General features: G+C 35.2%; 3 protein-coding genes across 3 annotated transcripts; 1 reads left to right on the plus strand and 2 right to left on the minus strand.

Moving 5' to 3' along the window:
* The first annotated feature begins 1,404 nt into the window (after window positions 1-1,404).
* Window positions 1,405-5,373, plus strand: LOC121409560. The gene is made up of 5 exons (XM_041601472.1): window positions 1,405-1,487; window positions 2,204-2,300; window positions 2,404-2,412; window positions 3,297-3,569; window positions 4,581-5,373. The coding sequence occupies exons 1-5, from the start codon at window positions 1,437-1,439 to the stop codon at window positions 4,667-4,669; spliced, it is 519 nt and encodes a 172-aa protein (XP_041457406.1). The 5' UTR covers window positions 1,405-1,436; the 3' UTR covers window positions 4,670-5,373.
* A 2,740-nt stretch (window positions 5,374-8,113) lies between these two features.
* Window positions 8,114-9,373, minus strand: LOC121409561. The gene is made up of 2 exons (XM_041601473.1): window positions 9,077-9,373; window positions 8,114-8,808 (listed from the first exon to the last, which is right to left on the minus strand). Exons 1-2 carry the CDS (start codon window positions 9,351-9,353, stop codon window positions 8,708-8,710), a joined length of 378 nt encoding a protein of 125 aa, XP_041457407.1. The 5' UTR covers window positions 9,354-9,373; the 3' UTR covers window positions 8,114-8,707.
* Window positions 9,374-13,076: 3,703 nt separating this feature from the next.
* On the minus strand, window positions 13,077-16,411 carry LOC121409563. The gene is made up of 4 exons (XM_041601474.1): window positions 16,333-16,411; window positions 15,651-15,717; window positions 14,536-14,829; window positions 13,077-14,175 (listed from the first exon to the last, which is right to left on the minus strand). Exons 1-4 carry the CDS (start codon window positions 16,342-16,344, stop codon window positions 14,096-14,098), a joined length of 453 nt encoding a protein of 150 aa, XP_041457408.1. The 5' UTR covers window positions 16,345-16,411; the 3' UTR covers window positions 13,077-14,095.
* Window positions 16,412-18,114: the final 1,703 nt, after the last annotated feature.

Below are 18,114 nucleotides of genomic sequence, written 5' to 3' on the forward strand. Positions count from 1 at the left end.
GTTTTGAATTTAACTACTTAAATTCTATACTAGACTCCCCTCCCCCATACGTCATGCATCAGCTCTTCACTGTTCAAAACCAAAAAACTGAGACCTTACCATTTTAAAGACAGTTTTAGATTACTTTTTGTAATGTATTTTGTAGAGACACAGGCTTTCATTATCCTTTAATTTTCACTTATTCATACCTGTTTTGCTTATGTCTTTAATCATTGGTTATTGTTAAGCTGCTATGTATTGTAAAGTGCATTTTAGTATATAATAGTACAATTATCATTATCGTCATTATTTTCAAAGAAACCGCATGAATAGTGCATATGAAAAAAATCCCAAAATATTCAGTTAAAAGTATTTCAAATAGTGCTGGACTCTCTAAGCTGTTTTTGACAATTTGATCAGAGATTAATACTAAAATAAAATAATTTATTGGACGTCAGATTCGATTTTTAAAACTATTTTGAGCAGCTTTCTAGGCACAATTACAACCAAACAGGATATTTACAAACTACCGGTCGGCGGCCATTTTGAATTTTTAGCTCCCCTAAATACTGACACAGAAGTGCTCCAGATGACCCATCTATATTTTTTTATATCCATGCCTGTAACTCTTGGACCCTAGTACATGAAATGTACATTGTAGCAAAAAAAATGAACTGTGATATGTTAATTGGGGGGGGGGTCTTCACGTGTACTGAATAAAGATAAGAATTAGAACATCTGGGCATTTATAGAAGACGTGACCGTTAGCCTAAATGAATATTAGACCAAATGGTGTATGGAAAAAGGGGGCAATTAGACCAAATTGATAGTAAAACAGTTGTAGGTAGCCAAGAAGATGATAGAAACACACTAATGTGTCGAAGGGGGCGGGGGCCTGGCACCCAAAAGTTTAAAGACCAACAGAAACAAGAGAACGGACGAAGGGAAAAGGGGAAAAAGAAAAGTGTGAAATATGATATCATACGTTAATGATATCTATCATAAAATTTGATAGTCATCTTAAAAGCCGACATTTTCTTTCGTTCGCATCGGTCGATCACTTCTTTAAGGATTTTTTCCCCACATACTCCATTTTGTGCCCCATCAAAACTTTAGGCTCCTTTTCCCACTGGTTAGAAGATCTTCTAATGGGTCCACCTGCTAGTAGACCAAACTAATAAAACCCAATCACACAGAGTTGACCTTATCAGATAATGTTCCACTGACTTTCTATTTTTACAAATGTGATTATAATTCATCAATACAAGTTGGCATTAATCCAGTGGTTATTTTCAGAAATAATTCAGCGGTCGTAGGCATATATCACATCTCAATTACTAATCTGAATGGATTAGAGGTTACCCATTTTGGAAAGGTATAAGTAGAGTGAATAAGTAAGGGGTCACCACATTGATGTCGCGGTACAAGTGTACCATCTCTCTGGAGCTTTTATAACAATGCTTGCAGGATATCAGTCGATTCAAAGCAGCAACAGAATGACAGCATCGGTAAGTATATTTTTCCCACTCGATTCGATTGATATTGTGTGTGTCTCATGTCTTCACAATTGGTTAAACTCATTGCCTTACGCATCGGGGTGAGGGTAGGGACATGGGGCAAGGGTAATATGAATATTTTTTTTACGAATGAAATATATTTTAATAATAAAAAATAAAATGAGATATGCATTTAATGTAAAATTTATGAATAGATTATGTGATTTGTTTCTATGCCTTATTATTCCCTATACCATGGAGAGTGGTAAAGCAGGATGTAATAGTATTCATCAACTACTTGATAGAAAAGATTTTGCATAAACATTAAATTTTGTCACAAAATACAAGAGAAAACAAATTCAGGTAATCTTTTAGATCATACATAATCACCCGATTTAATCGGACGATTCACAAATCTACAGTGATCATTTGACTAAGATTATTTTATTATTCTGTTGAAGTCTAGTATCACCAATTTAGAATTTCTCACAGTTTGTAATTCAAACAATTGAAATTTTATTTTTGTACTCCCAGTAAAGTATACTGGAAGCAATATAGCAGAGCCCGCCACCTGATTAATAAAAAAGTAAAACATAATGATTTACACAATAACAGTAGAGGTTTAATATGAAATAATGACAAGCCAAAAGAATTACGTTGTAAGGATGTTGTCAGAAGTAATATTATGCTGAATGATATGATATTATTATCGTATGGTATTATTTCAGAAGCTATCGCTCCTTGCTCTATGTCTATCTCTTTTGGTTTCTGCATCTGTTTCACAAAATTGGGACACGTTCGGTGAATATGGATTCGGTGGATTTGGTGAGTACATCATTACATGATATTGACTGGACTTGAGGGATATACCATTTATTTATCCCAAACTATTTTAATATTTCCCCGAGTCGTGACGAGGGAAATATAGGCAATGTAAGTGAGGGAATCCTTTATGGTTTCTCCAGAAAATTAATGTATGGAAATGTTATTTAATCTTTATCCCTATACATGTAGTTCCATAAACGACAAGTAGCTGAAAGAAAGAGCCGACAATTTCAGAATATTGCTGTCCTGCCGAGTTCCTACGGGAGTTACCACAAACAGAAACAGAATATAGTCTTTGTCTGTACTTTTGTCATATTCATTCACTACTTTTTAGGAGAGCTGTTTGTGCAATTAGGTGCTTACAAAAATGTACTTATACAGTATTAGTCTGGGATTGTATTCTTGAAACAATTGTTGAGACAGTCAGTGTTGCATTCTTGAAACATTTAGTAAAAGTGTCAATGTCAAGTGTATCAATTTTTCAGAAATGTGGTTTTCCTTTTGAAACCCAGATACCCCCCGCCAAATGAGTTTTTGGTATCCTTTCTTCAAATTGTTTTTGCTCACTCATGCGTGAATAAGAAATAACCTAAGTAATATCAGATGAAAGAGGAGATTCTAAGCTTTAAATTGGTAGGTCATTTGTTTATTCTATTTATGATTAACTTATGATAAATGATCGCTAAATCTCGGTTTCGTTTATTCTGGGATAATAACACTATGCCTTTGCTGCTTGGTTGCCCCCCCCCCCCCCCTCCTCATAAAAGGGGAAAACATGTAACATGTATAATGAATTACCAATCAAAATGATCAGTGTGGGTTTGTGTTTTGCTTCGTTACGCCGCATATCGCATTATTACCATAATTATTGTTTTTTGGTGTGTTTTTTTTTTGGGGGGGAGGGGGGGGGGGGGGTTCGTTATGTATAATTATTGTTTACGGGAAGACTGAATGTATGTTTTTATGCTTCTATTCAATTTCTAGGTCCAGAACTAGCCCCCGGTGCTCGCATGGCTAATTACTGTAATCTGTTTAACAAGGAGAAGCACGACCAAGGAAAGGGCTGCAATGGACAGGTCTTAAAGAAAGTTTATGATAAAGACAAGGATATTAACCAAAATGAATCTATGTTAAGGATCTTCAGACTGGCGAGGAGAGGGGCATTTTGTTACAAGGAAGGAGCTCATGTTGTGACTATTAGATCACCTTGTCATGCAATGGAAATTTCTTGTCGTCCATATTCCCGTAGTTTGGTCGATAACTGTTGGAGTAAGTACATTTTTTATGTTTTTTTTAATTTCTAGTGGGTACTTCAGCATAATCGTGATTATTGGATGAGTGCGTGTGAGAGTCATCTTGCGATTTGGAAATCGTTATTCTTTCTTTTTTCTGCACAGCGCGTAATATACGTTAAATACACACACGACGATTTTTTTTTTACGTGTTATCGGTTGGTTATAAACTCAGATTTTTTCTTACTATCAGGAGTTTGTGAGCGAACCGTAGGATACCCGTACGGCATTTCCAATCATTTTTCATGAACATTTACCACGTTTACTGACAATCGGAAGGGGGCCGTCTGGGAATGGTCCGATGTCCGTTGGTTATCCGTACCATGGACCTTTAGGTCCATGCCCGTACTATGTCCTTTCCAGCATCGATGTGGCTTCCTTCGTCCTAACGAATATTACTCTGACACTGAATGTATATAGTATAAAATTGTCTGCCTTAAATATATTTTGTGTGAGATGTAGATATCACACTTATTTTTTAGTTATTTTACTCTATTTATCAAAGTGAAAAAGAGGAAAATGATACATTGCCACACAGCTTGTCTAATTACAATGACTAATGTGGTTAAATGCATGACATATTGTACATACACGACGTATAGTTTTCACCCTTATGATAGCAGTTTCTTTTATTTATTGCAACCCCCTTTCACAACAAAAAATGATAAAATGTAACTTTGTACTCTTCAGATGCATTGCATTTCGTAAGCGAAGGTGCACATTTATACGCATTGAAACGAATGCATGCACCATAAAGAGGTGCAAAGCTGCACTATTATTATGAACAAAGGTGTGCATTTTTGGCATTTTTCTTTCTCACTCTTTTCGTTTAATTCCGGGTTTCTATTCATGGTAGAATATTCAACCTGTTTCTCTTAGTTTGTACAATTAAGACACAACCACAGCCGTTGTCAAAGCTAACATGCATGTGCTAGATACAAGGCATGACTTCAAACATTTTTCTGTCGTTGTTATTTTTCCGTAACAGAAGTGGCTCAGCCTCCAACTCGTCGACCAGACACTCCTGGCCCTAATCCACCCAAGGCCCCCGAAACTCCACGTGGACGAGGCATCTAACCATCCATCGATTTCTTTAAACGCATCCGGGAAAGAAGCGCTGGACACAGAGACTCAGTTTGTGATGGAGAGTGGCGACAGAGTTTGATGTGGCTTTCAACTAACATTGAATTTCTGTCATGGCTTCCTCAACTAAACATTATCACAAGAATCAGGAGGACAATTTGAGTTCAGCAAATACTAGCAGAGCTTCGAAAATCACCGATAATGCTACAGTCCGACCCACAAAACTCTGAAAGGCTACAGACCGACGTATAGTATGCCATATGAAATAAGGTACTGTAGAAGATATGAAATCTTTGTCTTGAGTCGGTATCGTTGGTGTGACTAAAGCAAAACTGAAGCGGTCCTGTATCTTTACGATGGCGGCCCATGTGGAAGGTGATCCAGGGAATCACGGTTATACTACTGGGTGTTCATGGATGCACCTTTACCGTCGATAGGGATGCTTTGAAAGGACTGCTACCATTCCTATGACTAAGAACGCCGTTTATACCAATCGCCCTTCTCTAGTTAGCATTTGTACTCCCCTATGTTGAAGTAATATAGTTTTGGCTCAGATAGGCTAAGATTAACAGTATAGGTTTCCTGCTGAGTTTCAAGGTCGGCCATTAGGCTATTATGTTTAGATGTTGATGTAAAACACAAAACCTTTTACAATATTTGTTTTTAATGTGAATATTTTGAAAAATAAAAGTAATAATCAATACTGGTCTTGTGACATTAATTATGTAAGTTATAATCTTTTCAATCGTAAAAACTGATTTCTTTTTTACTTCGAGTTCGTAATCTCATGAGATCCTACAAAGGCTTAGACCTACCAGGCATCTATGGTATGAAAACATGCTCAACTTTAGTCGAGAAGAAATGATAGAATGGGTGATGGAGCGATTTTGGACAACGAACAAACGAACAGGAACGAAGCAAGAGTAGAAATTATGATGAGAAACAGTTTGAGAGAAAAAGAAAACAAGAGTGTGAGGGACAAGGAGAGAGCATCTTAGAGAGTGTGAAGAACATGGCTTCTTAATAAAACTGCTGCGTCTTTCAGTAAAGTTTGGCGTTTCACACCTGATATCCCACATTCTCATCATTTTGCCTATTCTTGGAGAAAGGAGGAAAATATTCTGTGGAAGACAACAGCAAAAAATGCGTGGCAGAGACTTTTGATGAAATACGGACGGACTGAGGAAGCAGAAAAAAATGCAAAGAGAACAGTTGGCATTTCGGGTAGGTTGAATCTAAAAAACAGACAGACAACCTGCCCGAAATATCGAGTCAATCATGATCAAGGACTCACCACATGCCGAACCGCACACTAACCAGGATGTACATGCGACTGCTTTGTGAAATTGAGCAAAACTTTGGAATAATTTCTTAGTTTCTTATTTTGATGAAATTTATATGCTTCTTTAATGTTTCACTTTTCATCAACTTCAACCTATTAAAATGGGGTGGACAGGATTTTATTCCTTTTTATTGTGTGATATTTTTTGGAATAAATAAAAAATGTAAGCCAAATATAACGCTACAAAAAATTGTTCCAATTTGGCCTTTCAGTTGGCAAAAAAGGGCACATGTTATGATAAAATGCCTCGTTCAAATGCATAGATTCCGTGATCGAACCGCGAACTTTATTGTATCATGCTCTTGAGGCCACTCTGCTAAGTTACACGAAAAAAATGAAGACAAATACATACGATGTCTCACACTTCACACACAGTTACTAGAATGTAACTTTTATTTCAATTCAATTTATTTTATTTCATTTTTAACCATGTTAACAGAACAAAGTAATATGGTCGAAATAGTAACAATGAACTTTTACAGACAAAATAAATTGAGGCATATACAGTATATGATATTTGTTAAAGAGGCATGAAGTGGTGAATTTAATGAAATGATTATTTAAAATTGAGGTAATGATGACCTGTATGATTTCAGAAAATTATTTTTAAGTTTCATTTTAAAAGATCGGGGACGCACCATCAATCTAAAAAGTGGGGACTTGTTACATACACTAAATAAATCAAATCTTATCTAAGACACGGACAAAGTTAAAAAATAATAAGAGAACAGTTCGCTAACCCGGAACGCTCCCTATCCCCCCAAAACCCAACTTAAATTCACTTGGCACTACTGGAACTTTGTTACAAATCACGTGTTTACTATGAAGCGGTTTGAAATATGAGCAGTTGACTGGTGTGGTAATCTAGAATGGGAACGTTGGAAGTCCCCGGTTAATGTGTAAAATGTAAGAATATCCTCAGAATAAGGTAATTTCAAACTCTCTCTCACACACACCCTCCCACATGCACATACACACAAACCCAACCCTCACATAGATACACCCCCACCCATACGTCAGCTTATCCACAAATTCCACGTTTCTTTTTGTGAGTCTATTATGTACTTACGGTAGGAAGTTTTAATAAGCATTAATTGCCGAATAACTCAAATACTATATTTCCTTGTGAATCGATTTCAGCCCTAATATAAGAAGCCAATATGCTAACAATGAATCAATTAAAAATGATCTGAAAGGACATGAGAAGGAATTGTGCACAATTCTTACATTATTCGCTTCCGCCAGTGACTTATTTTGATGGATGAAAGATGGTTTTCTGTTACTATATTTTGTATCGCATGGCAAACCAATCCCCCTCTAACTCGTGATAAAAATCAAGAGTATTTCTCACAGATCTATTTTAAAACTCTTTCTGTCGCCTCCTCTGTCCTTCTCCCTCAATCTTTTATTCTCTATATTTTCTCATGTTACAGCCGTGTTCCGCTCTCTACCATTTCGTATTTATAATTTCCACTTCTTTACATTTTCAAATCTCTTGTACTCACACAAACCAATCACAAAGTTCCCTTCTTTTACGTCCACTTTTTATCATCCACGCAAGAACTTAGGTGTCTAGTGATGTACAGTATAACAACGAAAAAATTTTTTTTCAGAATTACGCTGTAGAAGAAATTACGTTATACTATATTTATTTTTTTCAACACTCATAAACAAAGATTCAATAAATATGAATTATTCATTACAAAACAGTATATTTGGCAATCATTATTATGTATAGTTTGTACAACATCATAATTTTATATAAGATCATGTCAATGCTTAACGTAGTGTTATCACTGTAAACACAATCCCCTCATTGGATCTTACCGTTTAAAAATACCGTATGTACAATGTGAATGCGAAATATATAGATATTGTCTCACTACTTCTGAAGGTTTCCATGGCGAAGAAGAAGAGTGTAGCGGGTTTCACGGTACACTATGTACCAATTGCCTACGAAAGATACACGATGTTACCGTGAAACCCACTGCACTCATTATCTCACTGATTTGGCGTTTTCTTCAGATCGCTGGGTTGATAGGAGCAAATAAATGGTGCATAAAACATATAAAAGTAAAGAGTTTTTGCTTCCACGCTTCCCTTCGAGAACAGAAAGTATTGAAAATGCCCGTCAAAATGACAATGAATAGCCGGGGACTTTGTCTAAAATTGGGGGAACCGGAACAGTAGTTTCATCGTAAGTTTCTGAGCTGACGAAAATTGCAAGCATGTCGTCTGTCCTGGGAACAGGACGAAAATGCCGTTTCGATTCCCCGAACCTCGGCAAAGACTGCATTGTCATGAAGGGAATTTGACAATAGATTTTATACTTCCCAGAAAGCGTCTGTGTAGCTGTTGCGAAAAACCCCTAAAGAAAACTTGTAAATGGACACCCGTGTGACGTTTAGCTGACAATGATCTGTCCAGGTTTTCACGACACAGTTACACCGTCAACCGATTCTAAACCGACCGATTCTATTACACAATGTTCAATGACATACCATCGATCGACTTCCAATCGATTCCATTAGTGTGCCCGTAGCATATCATATCACATCATTGATGTGATTTCACTGAAGGAATCCAACTTCTGTAAAGTGAACTGCGCACTTTGGTGGCATGTCGGGTGACATGACAAGGCAAAATGACGACTGTAGATAAGTATTGGTAAAAGTATCTTTGTAACATGTTTACATTCCCCAGCCATACCATCCCGGTGGGCCTGGAACAAAAGGATTTGGTTGATTGGTCACTGCGGGACCGGCTGGTGGAGGATTCTGCTGAGCTGCCCCTAAAATGAGAGAGAAAATAGTAAGAGAATGTTGTAAAGCTTAAGTTAAAACAGTCAACTTATGAAGGATTCATGGTTATGCGTATACTCGAAAAAGGAGCACTCTTTGTTTTACATTTTGGTAAATTTTGCAAATGCAAAAACCTCATCACAATTTGAAAATAGAAATCTACAGAATAGTCCGTTTTCTATCTTGCGAAGATTCAAGGTGTTAAGTAAGCCTAATAAAGCACTTCAATCAGCTTAAGTGTTTGAAAAAATATCATACTTATACTCCAGCAGCTATCAATCCTTGGTGGACTTTGTTGGGCAAAAGGGGGGCGGTGACAGGCAAGTTGCATAGCATCACAGGCCCCTCTTATGTTCATCACTTGCGGTCCGTTGGCATAGCAAAGCACTCCCCGTCTTGCCCGTCTAAAGAGCTGCCGCATGAACCCATCGTGATAGATATCCTTGTCCTTGTCGTAGACTTCCTCGAGAACATCCCTGTTGCAGCGACCCTCGTCGAACATTTCCGAACCAAACAAGCCACAGTACTCTGACATTCGACCGTGCGGATTATAGCCTGGGCCTGTATTTTTTTCGTAGAAGAAATATGTCACACTTAATTCTCCTCGCTCATGCAGTATGGGATGCAATCTGCCATTCATACGATATGGCACCATTACAGGCATGACAGGGAGCACCTTTTAAAGGGACTTAGACGGAGTTTATACACTCCAACACTCTTCATCGAACTTGAAATGACCATGATGGGTTTATAAAATATTTCTGCACCTTCTCAATTCGGGTTCGACAACTATCCTTCATTAAAGAAACAACATCAAATTATTAAGAAAAACAGGAGATCAGTATACATTCTAAAATATATGGCAGGAAATGTTCCATCACTTTAGAGATGAAGCTTTAATTTACAATCAACAATTTGAATTTTAAGTCGTTAAAATAGTTTGTTACTTCGTATGCACATGCAGTTTTTATCTGGAAAAAAAATCAAAGTTTCATTTAGGAGATTGAACTTTTTTTCAAATCTTATTGTACTGGCAACGATCAAATTCTCCTAGAACTTAAACGTTTGTTTTCTTTTTGCGTTTGACAAGAAAACTCAATACACATGAAATTGTTTTTTTATATTAAAGGATGTTGATACTTTAAAGGCACAGATTTACATTAATTGAATTTGAAAAATCTGAGCTGCAGGGTTCCACTTGTGATATTTTATAAGAATGAAGACAAGAAAAGCTAAAATTGCGCCCAAAACCATTATTTAGTGCATCAAACATATGGCTATAGAGTGACAAGAAACACCATAATTATTATGCACCTCATATAATTATTTGTGTTACATGTCTCCTCTAGTAGATGATTTTTAAGCCACATAAATCTTAAAATTGTCTGCAGGAATCTAATTTTTGTTCAAAGATGTGAACAATATTAAGCACAAATGAATAAAAGTAAATGGAGTAATAAATTGTAGTATACTTGCCCCAATAGCCACCATACATGCCGTACATTCCGTATACTTGAGAGAACGAGGTACATATTATCACAGATAAACAGAGAGATATTACTGTATCCTGAAAATGGTAATAAAACAAAATTAAATATATGAATGAATATAAACTTATTATTCCATATTTTGGATCACTACAGACCATTATATATATATATACTTATATACAGAGAGAGAAAATACGTACGTAGTCGACTGTAAATAAATTTCAAAATGTTTATGATATTTATGTCACGATACATGAGTGATACAAAGCAGAGTAGAAAACGCTGTTTCGCCTTCTATTGTGTAAACAAAAGATTAATCAATAGTTTCGCACTTAATCGAAACACTAAAATAAAAGTTTCCAACTCCTCTTCAAATATGAAGACATATATAGGTATGTATGTGGTTTCTATTGTTAAAGGCAATAGAATGATACGACTAACCATTTTGAATTATTGTACTCACCGTTGCAGTCATGTTGTAGTTTCGAATGATTATGTTGGTTTATACTGAAAAGAGAGACATAAACAGAATCTACTGGACGTCTATATTACAATCGTTACATTCACTCGAATGACTATCCCCGCCCAAATGGAGGCTCTTATACTCCTTCTCAAAGATCGAAATACGACCTATGCACCTGTAATCGAAAACCGCTCTCTCCACCTAGGTCCCTCGATCAACATAACTTTAATGCGCAGATGATATAGATTCTGCAAATATCAATTGATAACATGATCATTAACAAATTACTCATGAAATACGTATAAGGAAAATGAAAATCTTGATTCTTAAATAAGAATGCATCTTAAGAATAATACACGTATAAAGTATGAACACTATTCGTGTTCTCATGTTCCGGACATGCTTTAAGACGTGAAAGCAACCGGCAAGTAATGTTATATTTTGTACATGACTTGCTCTTTAATGATCCCCCAGAAGGCGTAAGTGAGTAGAGGGTGATAAATTGAGTTGATACTTTGTTATTTTAGTTTGAAAATAACATTGTAAATGGGGAAACGATATTTAAAGGAGAATGAAACCTTTGGAACAAGATAGCTTGTGTGAAAACAGAAAAAATCAAAGAAACAGATTAACGAAAGTTTGAGAAAAATTAGACAAATAATGAGAAAGTTAAGAGCATTTGAATATTGCAATCACTAATGCTATGGAGATCCTCAAATTGGCAATGCGACAGAGATGTGTGATGTCACTTGTGAACAACTCTCCCATTACTTTAGTATGTATTTCACTTAAATTGCCTCTTTTATCACATCTAACAGTAGATCATGTGTTCTTTCTATATGAGGGCATGTAATACAGATTTTAAAAACACATCATGGATAAAGACTTTGTATCACCACAAGAAAAAGCATAAAGAGACATTTTGAGGGTATTTTATAGTCCATCACAGGGAAAGTTGTTCACATGTGACATCATATATCCTTGTCGCATTGTCAATGGGAAGATCACCATAGCAATAGTTACTGCAATATTAAAATGCTCATAACTTTCTCACTATTTGTCTGATTTTTCTCAAACTTTCTTTGTTCTTATGCTTTTTCATTTTTAATTAACAAAGCTCTGTCTGTTTGAAATGATGCTTGCATTTTTTGTATCTTCATAATTTCATTAAACAAATGTGTTTCAAACACTCTATTGTATGGCTGATCGTCACAAAAGCGGAGTGTTGGGTAAGTCTGACAGGTAATCTGCAAAACGTTTTCATTTTATGTTAGTTCTGTTAGTTCGGAGGTACTCTAATGTTTTGTTTCATAAGGGATGCAATACTATATGTTTTTTATATTATATTTTTCAGTGTCACTAAATTTGAACCATAATAATGATCTTTCACATAAAATCAAATGCTTTTTGTGATCTACAAAGATAATATAATATTGCACTGCATTTTTCTTAGGCACAATTCTTAAAAGCTACCCCCATTCATTTCCAGTGATGATGACGATCATCATTATTCTGAGGCTTATATCGCGACTTGTTATCCATATAGACCTGAATGCAGTCTCAAGTAGTGATAGACCACGAGTTGTGACCAGACACAAATCGAGATAAAAGAGCATGCAGACGGTTCCATGACATTTGCTCCGGCGACAATTGGTCCGCTATGAATTCCACACGCTATTATACCCTACTTTAAACCTAACATAAAACCCTACTGCAACCCTAACTTCTAACTCTATAACCCTAAAGCCAGAAGCAATTGTTGCAGGAAAAAATATCGTGTCTCCATATCAGGCCCACACCCACACCCACTCAATACACGTAAATGCACACGCAGCCATCAACACCCACACCCAAACGCACACCGTCATGCACACACAGTGCAGAAAAACTCTATCAATACATGGACCATGATCAATCATACCTATTTCCCCTACACGCACAGAATCAGTTTATTCTCTCTCATTCCCTCTACCCCCTCTCTCTCTTTTGACACTTCTTCACCATTGTTCTGGTTATTATTTCACCTCTTACATTCTTTCACAGTCATTAAACTGTTTTGGTCTCTTCAAAAAAAAATTTAATCATTTATCACATCATCGTATGTGATCTCTCTCTCTCATGTTTCAAACACTTTTGATACCCTTTATTTCTCGCCGGGCGACTTTCCTATTCACTCATGATTAAAAACATTTTTCCTCATTATTTTGCTTTCATCCTCTTTTCCCGAACGAATTTCCTTTTAACCAATATATTTATTTCATGTATCATACGATAACAAAATGACAAGAGTCGTTGCTTTAGCTTAATACAATAGAGTGTATTTCACACGAATACAAACAAGTATATCTTGTAATTATCTATTTACAAACATTGTTTTTCAGCAGTTTAAACACTACTTCACGTCTATTAATACAAAATGACGATGAGTGCAAGATTATGTTTACAATACAGACTAATATTAGGGGTATATTTATGTGATTAAGGTTAAAATTTTAACAGGTGACCAGTAACCATAGAACTATAAGTTGCCAGGAAACTTTCTCTGTAATTTGGCAAAATACATATAACCTTATCTGACATTATCAATTTACCGTACTTAAATACTTAGAGGTGTTATAGCTCAGTAGATAAGTCTCCGAACTTTGAACCAGTGGTTCATGCCCCACCTTATCGTTATTATTTTCATTATCATTATTATCATCGTCATCATCATTATCAGTACCATCGACATCATCATCTCAAACAATAATCCACCTTTTTTATAATGTTAAAATGTTGAGTTGTTAAATCTAATAAAAGATGATAATATACAACATTTTTTATCATACAACTTTTTTTCCAGACAAGCTTGAAAATCCTCCAAAATCATTTTGACCACTTATTTTTTTTTATTTTTGTTTGGGGTGGCAGTTCACATCGTATTTTTTCATGAACAGATCATTCTTTTTCTTCTTTCATTGTTTTGGACATCAATTTTTGCCCGATTAAAATAATGTCGAATCTATTCTTTGTGGTTTTATGTCCCCAAATGTTAATGTAAGAAAAACATATCACAATCTTGCTCAATCACTGAAGAAAGTAAAGATGTTTGACAGTTTCAACGACGTGATACTTGAATCCTTTATCAAAATGCGTAATCCTGCAGAATATGACTTAAGCTGTCTTTAAACCCCACGTGTGCAGAGACATCTCCCTGATGAAAGTAGGATACCGTGACATCATCAAGTTATATTTAAATCACAGATTGAAAATCTCTCAAGTGTCATCAAACATTACTAAAAAGAAGACGTTTGTCGAGTATCATATTTTGTTGAGTATCGTCGTTTACATACCCCTACCAGGGGGTTTAGGTTTTGGACCCTGTGGACCTTGTGGGTGAGTTGGCTTTAGTGTTGCAATCACTCCTATGGTAAAAAGAGAATTGTGTAAGAACAATAATGGTTAATGTACCTTCTATTAAGTTGATATAACAGTGAATACAAAAAAAATTATTTAAATATTGTAAACATTTTAAGAAGAAATGTCCTTTTTGTCGTATACGCCTCTTTTTAATTCAATTAAATTCACCAATTTATGTTCATAGCTGCATGCAATATAAATTGTACAAAGGATTAAACGGTTAGCACCTCAGGAAGCTTACGCTTGTCGAGCAAGGTGCTCCTTTACACGGGGTGGGTCACTCTTTAGATCAAAGCACTGGCAAATATGAACTATAATAAATTATTTCAATAAAAAGGTCCTATGATGGTTTGCGCCGTACTCACTCCAGCAATGGTCGATCGTTTTGGGAGAATTTCTTCTGCACGTGAGGTCTAGCGCCTCACAAGCATTCAGCACCTCAACTGCCCTCCCGTTTTCCTCGTAGCACAGCTTTCCGTCACGTGACCATCTATAAAGGCGCCTCATGTACCGGAATGGGAATATATTCACCTTCTCATCAAGATCGGCGACTTTATCCAACAAATTTTGATTACACCCGTAAATTTTCTCGACTCGCTGCACAGTACGGTACATGTCGCACGTCTTATTCAAGCGGTGGCTTGGTGACGGCCGTGGGCCTGTAAATTAATTATTACAAAACTGAATTGGTAATACTTTCGAGTTTAGTATACAAATGATGGAGGCGATAGTGATAGTTACAAGATACCAGTGTTATAAGCAAAAAAACCAATGAATACCAATACCAATGAAATATGAATAAGATATTAAGGAGATTATGTGGGTATTCATATTTGGCAATCAATTATAGTTTAAATCCAGTTTGCGTTCTGTCTAATCTCTAGTAGCGTACACATTAATTAAGATTGGTGGAAATCAATGAAAACGCCTCTTCTCACTCTATTTCTTTATTATATTTCTTACAATTTCCTAAATCAGCCTGTAATACAAGTTTTGATTTTTTTTTTATCTCCTTCATTGTTTGTATTAGACCAAATATATCCATTCACAATGTGTCCTTCGGAAATTGAAACAGAACATTGTTTAAATGTTGACAATGTTTTTTATGTCGTTTCATAATTATGTACAGGATATTTCCTGGATTTATTGAATAATCTTTAAGGAAACGTCGGTCATGTTACAAATTGATTTGAATTTAATTTAAAAAAATGGATTGGATAAATCTAAGAAAACCAGCACCCGAGGTAAGCACAACGATTGTAAAATCTTATCAGGTTCGGGGGTTGGGTTAAGCTATGAAACCGCACCCTGCAACATTTGCCCATGACTCATTTTGTTGTTACATTATATGTTTTCTATATTTTAGTTCAATTGTGCCTTTTATGCACCCTTCATTTCCCCATTTCGCGTTCCATAAACACCTTAATATTTTTACCACCTCGTGATTCGTTAATAAAATGGATTTGAAAAGATTACTCACCTCTCCACCTTTGTCCCACACACACACAGACCATAACAGATAGACAGAGTGATGTCAGCATTATCCTCTGGAAAGTGATAAATTAAATCGACATTTTTACATTTTTAATGGATATATGCTAAAGGGATACAGACTGTTCCTATACACCCCAAGGAACTTCATTGTGCCTATTTTACACAAGAGCAACATTGAAAGCACACGATATATTTACAAAATATAACTATTGTCTTAGAGTCATAGTCGTTAGTAGTTTCATTTATCACATACGCTATTTATCTATTTCTTTCAAGTGAATTAATAGGTTTAATCTTGATAATTGCACTGACTTAATTTACTTGACAAAATTGTAAATCGCTGATTTGTATTTTCTTAAAAAAGTAATAAATGAAATTAAATGAAATATAAAACATCTGTTTGTAAATCTTTCGCACAATACAATGAAATTTAAACATATAATCTACAAAAGATCAAGAATCTGAAGATATTAAAAAATAAATATTTAGCTGCCGTGTACATAGCTAGCTTAATGATGTAAAACATTAACTCAACAGCTTACTGCACCGGTAACATTGATTACTTGGTGGATTGAAGTGAAAAGTAGGTCATACCACTGAAAATATCATCTTTCCGTCACTCGTCAAAACCTCAACAAACTAAAAGAAAATAAAATTTAGACACTTACTGTTGTAGCCATTTTGTGATGTTTGATCAGCTAACACGAGGGAGTGAATTTGAAAATATTCTAGATAGTGACGGTGTTGTCACCCGTACAAAAGTGATGATTTATCCTGTTCGGTTTGCTAATTTATATCAGAAGGAGGAAGAGAAATACAATCCATTGTAAAATATGAAATCGAGAAATATGTAATTGAGAAATTGTTGTCTCTGTTAACCATACCGTGCATGCGGAATATGATTCCCAGCTCATGAGTATACGTCCCCCAAATTATGATTCATGGGGAAAATTCTTGGACATAATATGACGAATAAGCTTAATACAATGCAATGCAACCACTAACAATGTGTCATAGTTTCAGTTGAAATGTATACTTCAATTTCACTGTAACCGGAGAATGCTTGATCCGAGACGAGATACCCATTATACATGTTATACGTGTTATATGAATGACAAACCATTTGTTTAAAATGGTGCCCCACCCTACAATTTTGTTCATTTGGTTTTATCCCTAACATTAAAAATAAGACAAAATCAGTGAGATTTAGATAAAGAAGAAATTATGAATGAGTGAACATATATCAATGATTATGTAAAACATGGATTCAGATAGGTTAATTGCTTATAACGAATATATATATATATACATGTATAGATTTCCTCAAAATCCCTTTCCCCGTTTTTTATATTTTTTACAATGTCTTAAAATAATGATAATTCTAGATAACCCAAACGAATTTAAATATTTATCTAACAATTTATATTCAAAAGATTTAAATACATGTATTTGCAATTTTATGAAATGAAATATATAAACAAAAAATGGTAAGACATAAGTTTGGGTCAATGACCTGTCAATTTATTATCATCTGGTTTTGCAGAAATTTTCATCCTGTGTTTAACGTTAATTAGAAAAAAAAGACTTGGCATGATCTGTGTTAAATATCTGCCTAAAATGAAACCATGGTTTGAAGTCAAACCATGTCACTTATGTTTAACTCAACGTTTCTTTAGATTTTTGCGGATTTTTATCTTCCTTATTTTTCAATTTTCTTTCTCTCACTACCACACGCACACACCCACAGACACCCCCCACACACACCCACATAATCAAATCCATTCTCACCCCATCCCCTCTCATTCTTTCCCTTCCTGTTATTTCTCCCAATCTTTCTATATTTCTCCTTCCCCATTTCAATCTCCCTCCATTGCATTCTTCATTATGAGTTTTCTTCTCTTTATCCCTTAATCCATGCACCTTGTGATAGTGCATAATTCTCTTTCTCTGCCTCCATAAATATGAAACGGATCATACATATACATTTAAACACTCTAAAAACACTGAGTAAAACTTTACCCGATATTGGGTGAAAAGTGAACATGCATGTTTGCTGGATATTTTGTTTACCCCCATATTGGGCTATTCCAACGCAGCATTGCGTAAAATTTACAAAATTACAATTTTACCCAACCGACATGCATGTTCCATTTTTACCCAATCCTGGGTAAACCCTTTTTTTAGAGTGTATAGAATAAATGATATAATCATATGAATACAGTCTTAAATGCATTTCTTATCTTATAATTTTCTGAAATGTATTTTCATGTTATAATATTTCTTTTATTCGTTGTACATTTTTTACTTTCTTTTAGTTTAAATTATATTAATACCGTATGCCCATAAATGTTGAGTTCTACTTCAGACAGTTCTACATTCAATAGCATACATTTGTATTCTAAATTATAAATCCTGCTTTCTATTTATGATGTAATTAAAATGTACCGTGA

This window comes from Lytechinus variegatus, chromosome 2 (genome assembly GCF_018143015.1).
Source record: "Lytechinus variegatus isolate NC3 chromosome 2, Lvar_3.0, whole genome shotgun sequence".
Lineage (NCBI taxonomy): Eukaryota > Metazoa > Echinodermata > Echinoidea > Temnopleuroida > Toxopneustidae > Lytechinus > Lytechinus variegatus.

Bases quoted from the DNA above. Each gene is read 5' to 3' on its own strand.
- LOC121409560 (XM_041601472.1), top strand. From the start codon at position 1,437: ATGCTTGCAGGATATCAGTCGATTCAAAGCAGCAACAGAATGACAGCA. The intron at 1,488-2,203 runs GTAAGTATATTT...GTATTATTTCAG, and splicing joins GCAACAGAATGACAGCATCG to AAGCTATCGCTCCTTGCTCT. The intron at 3,570-4,580 runs GTAAGTACATTT...TTTCCGTAACAG, and splicing joins TTTGGTCGATAACTGTTGGA to AAGTGGCTCAGCCTCCAACT.
- LOC121409561 (XM_041601473.1), bottom strand. From the start codon at position 9,353: ATGTCAGAGTACTGTGGCTTGTTTGGTTCGGAAATGTTCGACGAGGGT. The intron at 8,809-9,076 runs GTATGATATTTT...CTCTCATTTTAG, and splicing joins TGATAGCTGCTGGAGTATAA to GGGCAGCTCAGCAGAATCCT.
- LOC121409563 (XM_041601474.1), bottom strand. The intron at 14,830-15,650 runs GTGAGTAATCTT...ATTAATTTACAG, and splicing joins TGTGGGACAAAGGTGGAGAG to GCCCACGGCCGTCACCAAGC. The intron at 14,176-14,535 runs GTGAGTACGGCG...TTTTTACCATAG, and splicing joins AACGATCGACCATTGCTGGA to GAGTGATTGCAACACTAAAG.